General features: G+C 36.2%; 1 protein-coding gene across 1 annotated transcript; it reads left to right on the forward strand.

Annotated features, from left to right (window-relative positions):
• Nucleotides 1-1,119: 1,119 nt before the first annotated feature.
• Nucleotides 1,120-3,462, forward strand: LOC132064926 (uncharacterized). The gene is made up of 5 exons (XM_059458104.1): nt 1,120-1,402; nt 1,511-1,735; nt 1,880-2,370; nt 2,513-2,885; nt 3,185-3,462. Exons 1-5 carry the CDS (start codon nt 1,120-1,122, stop codon nt 3,460-3,462), a joined length of 1,650 nt encoding a protein of 549 aa, XP_059314087.1.
• The last annotated feature ends 1,114 nt before the right edge of the window (nt 3,463-4,576 follow it).

The raw sequence follows: 4,576 nt of genomic DNA on the forward strand, positions 1-4,576 counted from the left end.
AGGATCATTTCTCTGGAAGAGGGTGAATTTGATGAGAATGAAGTTGATAAGGTACAAAATAGTGAAGCTGATAATCAAAGTGTAGTAGCTATTGACAAAACACAACAGATTAATGGTGATCATCTTCAAAAAGAGATTAATAATCAACAGGTGGATGGCAAAGCAGAAGCTCAGGAGGTTAATGTGGATTATGATTCAAAAGAGGCTTATGACTGTCAAGAACAGGAGAATAATGGAATATCTGATGATGTACAAGAGTTTGTAATGGTGCATGGAAGAATTGATGAAGATCCTAATGTTGGAGAAAGAGTGTCTGAACCCATTGATCACTATGGGGGCAAAGATGAAGTTGATCAGAATAAAGGTGTTTTGGAAGTTATGCATGATCCTGGGGATGGGGTGAATAATCCGATTAATAAGGATCAAGTACAAGTTAACGATACCAAAGACTTGCGATACGATGATCAAAGAACTAGAGAGAAATATAGGGGTGTTAGAGATGAAGATGAAGATTTTACTCAAATTTCTGATGTAAATAACAGGCATCATGATATAAAGGAGGTTTCTGAAGCTTCTCAGGAAAATCAGATGTCTGAATGTACTCAAGCAGGTAATTTGAATATGAATGAAGTATCTAATGAGGTAGTTCAAGGTGAGATTAGAAAGTATTCAATTAGCCTGGAGAATGGAGATAAAAGGGTTATTGGTTGCTTTCTAAGTAAGATTAGTTCCATGGATCAGGAGGCTTCTGCTCAAGATCTAATTCTGAAAGATAATTCTAATGTAGTATCCACACAGAAGAAACCTTCTCCTCATAAAGAATTACATGATCTGGTGTCACATAATCCGAAGGATTTGGAGAATAAATGTTGCTTTACTGAATTGCAAGATGTGATCAGTACAAATGGTAAGCAAGCTAAGAGTAATCTAATATTGGAGGAGTGTTCTTCACATGAGACTAAAGGTAGTAAAAAAGGGAGGAAGGGCAATCCTAATGCTGAATTGGTGGTTACTAGATCAGCTTCTAAAAGAAACACAGGTGTAAGTAAGAAAACTAGAGAACAATCATCTAGGATTCTGTCAAAGAGGGGGTGCTAGTTCTAAATTAATTTCCTAATGATGAAGGCATTCTTTTGGAACATAAGATCTGTGAATACTCAGAAGGCATTTCATAGAGTTCAGATGTTGCATAGACATCTTAAATTCTTTCTAATAGCATTCATGGAGCCTTTTCTAGATTCTAGACACATTGACAAATATAAAAGGAGATTGGGTATGCAGGTGGCTGGCTTTAACTGCAATGGTAAAATCTGGTTTTTTGTTAATGATGGCATTGAGGTGGAAGTATTGATGAACTCGATCGGCGTTACTCTCAAGCTTACTTTCCTAGACAAAGCAAAATGTTAGTCACTACCTTAGTTTATTCAAAGTGTGATGCTATGGATAGATTGGAACTGTGGGATAATATCTATTCTTTATCAAGCAAAGATGAATTTTCCATGGTTGGTAGGGGGAGATTTCAATGTCATTTTACATGAAGAAGAGATGATAGGTGGTTTTCCTGTTCACCAAACTGAGGTTGAGGATTTTGCATTTTGCAAAAACTCTTGTGACCTACAGGATATTGACTTTAGGGGCAGTCCTTTCACTTGGTGGAATGGTAGAGCTGTGGAAGATTGCATATTCAAAAGATTGGACAGGATCTTAGTCAATAATCAGTTGCAAGAATGGCTTGGTAATCTACAAATGGAGCATTAATCCAGAACTGGATCAGATCATGCACATCTTTTGCTTACAGCAGGAGAACAAGTTCAACAATTCTCCAAGCCTTTTAGATTTCTAAAATTTTGGGTAGATCATGAGTCTTTCTTGCATACAGTGGAACAACATTGGAATACTGAATTTGTTGGGGATGCCTTTATTACTTTCAAGTTGAAAATGAAGAAATTGAAAGCTGCTCTATCTGTATGGAGTAAAGAAACTTTTAGTGATATCTTTAAGCAATTAACTATTAGAGAGGATATTGTTAAGATCAAAGAGCAGTTGTTTGAAGAGAATCCCTGTGAAGTTAATAGAATGGTTTTGCAACAAGCTCAAGCTGAATTCAAAAGATATATGCATTTTGAAGAAGAGTTTTGGAAACAAAAGGCTGGTGTTAAATGGCAATCAGAAGGAGATAGAAATACAAGGTTTTTTCACAGCTTGGTAAATGGAAGAAGGAAGAGAATGCAACTTAATAGAATACAGAATGATGAAGGTGCATGGTTGGAAGATAGGGATCAGATTTCAGCAGTAGCTATAGACTTCTATCAGCAACAATTCTCTTCTGAGCAAACATCATCAGACTATAGCATCTTAGAGCACGTGCGGGTGAAGCTGTTACTCAGATCAAAATGATTTATTATGCTCTATGCCATCTTTGGAGGAAGTGCATAAAGCTGTATTTGAGTTAGCAGGTGATAGTGCATGTGGCCCTGATGGTTTATCAGGAATCTTTTATAAAAAATGTTAGGATATTATTGGGGCCGATGTATACAATGTAGTTAAGGCTTTCTTCGATGGTCAAACTCTTCCAAAATCTGTCACTCATACTAATTTGGTTTTACTACCAAAGAAGGAAATTATCAACAATTTTTCTGATCTCAGGCCTATCAGTTTAAGTAACTTCATCAACAAGATCATTACTAAAGTTATTCATGACAGATTGGAATCTATTTTGCCTTCCTTAATTTCTCAAAACCAATCTGATTTTGTAAAAGGAAGGAATATTATAGAAAATGTGTTACTTACTCAAGCGGTTGTTGCAGATATTAGAAAGAGGGGAAGGCCAGCAAATGTGGTCATCAAACTAGACATGGCAAAGGCATATGATAGGTCTCTTGGAAGTATTTAATTCGAAATGATGAAGAGAATGGGATTTTCGAGAGTGTTTGTGGATATGATTTGGAGAATACTTGCTAATAACTGGTATTCAATCCTCATTAATGGACAGACTATTGGTTTCTTTCATCCTACAAGGGGAGTAAAGAAAGGTGATCCTTTATCACCTACATTATTCATCTTGGCTGCTGAAGTATTATCAAGAGCTTTACATAGCTAGTTTGATGAAGGGATGTACAGGGGCTATGGTTTGCCTAATGGAGCTCTGCTCTGAATCATTTGTCATATGCTGATGACACAATAGTTTTTGCCTCTGCTGACCAATGGTCACTTCAAAGGATTATAAAGATTCTGTATGAGTATGAAGCTGTTTCTGGTCAAAAGATTAATGCTCATAAGAGTGATTTCTACATGTATAAGAGAATATCTAATGAACTGGTGAATGAAGTCCAGCAAATCACAGGTTTCTCAAAAAGTGAATTTCCTTTCACCTACCTTGGATGCCCAGTGTTTCATGCAAGAAAACAGAAGATATTCTATAGAGATATGATAAAGAAAGTTAGAGATAAATTGCAAGCATAGAAAGGAAAACTACATCATTTTTGGTGGTAAAGTTGTGCGATTAACGAAGTGTCTTGCAAAGCATTCCTGTATATCTGTTATCAGTAATGGTTCCTCCCAAATGTGTTATCAAAGTGTTGCATAACATGTTTAATAGATTTTTCTGGCAAACAAAGGAAGATGGTAAATGTAAACATTGGTCTGAATGGGACAAATTGTGTTATCCCAAAGAGGAAGGAGGTTTAGGATTCAGATCATTGAATGATATTTCAAAAGCTCTTTTATCAAAACTTTGGTGGAAATTTAGAACAAGTAACTCTTTGTGGTCAAACTTTATGTGGAATATATACTATAAGAAGGTTAGACCAACTCTTGTTCAATGGAAGGGTGCTACTCAGACATGTAAATATATGTTAGAAGCTAGGAATGATATAGAGCATCATATCTGGTGGGAGCCTCATCAAAGTTCTATATCAATATGGTATGATAACTGGTTGAAAATAGGTGCCTTGAATGATCAAATTCAATTCCAAGCTTACAAGGATGACAGTGTAGAAGATCTAGCAGAAATAATGGAAGGAGATCATTGGGATATGACAAAGGTACAGCAGATGTTTTGTGATGAAATGGTGCAGCTTATCAATAATAAGCTTGGAAATCTGAATGAACATCAAGAGATTGACAAACCTCATTGGATGCTTACTAGTTCTAGAAAGTTCACAGTAAGTAGTGCATGGGAGTACATAAGGCAAAAAAGGCAGGTTTTCTCTTATTGTTCAAGGTTTTGGATCAAAGGTATGCCCTTTAAAATATCTCTTCTCATTTGGAGAGTTTGGTTTTACAAGTTGCCTGTTGATGAAGTATTGCAAAGGATGCATATTTCTGTAGCCTCAAGATGCTGTTGTTGTCACAGTCATCAAGAAACAATGGATCATTTATTCTTAACTGGTCCATTTGCTATGAAAGTTTGGAAATATTACTGTGATGCAGCTGGAATTTCAGGACCTCTAATTCAGGTAAAACATGCAATACTGAAATGGTGGAACACTCCTGTTAAATCCAATCTGAAGACCTTATATCAAGCAGTTCCAGCCTTTATTCTGTGGCATCTGTGGAAGGGTAGAAATACAAGGAG

Source organism: Lycium ferocissimum, chromosome 1 (genome assembly GCF_029784015.1).
Source record: "Lycium ferocissimum isolate CSIRO_LF1 chromosome 1, AGI_CSIRO_Lferr_CH_V1, whole genome shotgun sequence".
In the NCBI taxonomy this organism is placed as follows: domain Eukaryota; kingdom Viridiplantae; phylum Streptophyta; class Magnoliopsida; order Solanales; family Solanaceae; genus Lycium; species Lycium ferocissimum.

Coding starts and splice junctions, on each gene's coding strand:
- LOC132064926 (XM_059458104.1), top strand. CDS start 1,120: ATGAAGGCATTCTTTTGGAACATAAGATCTGTGAATACTCAGAAGGCA. Junction 1,403..1,510: donor TTTCCTAGACAAAGCAAAAT/GTTAGTCACTAC, acceptor CATGGTTGGTAG/GGGGAGATTTCAATGTCATT. Junction 2,371..2,512: donor GCATCTTAGAGCACGTGCGG/GTGAAGCTGTTA, acceptor AAAAAATGTTAG/GATATTATTGGGGCCGATGT.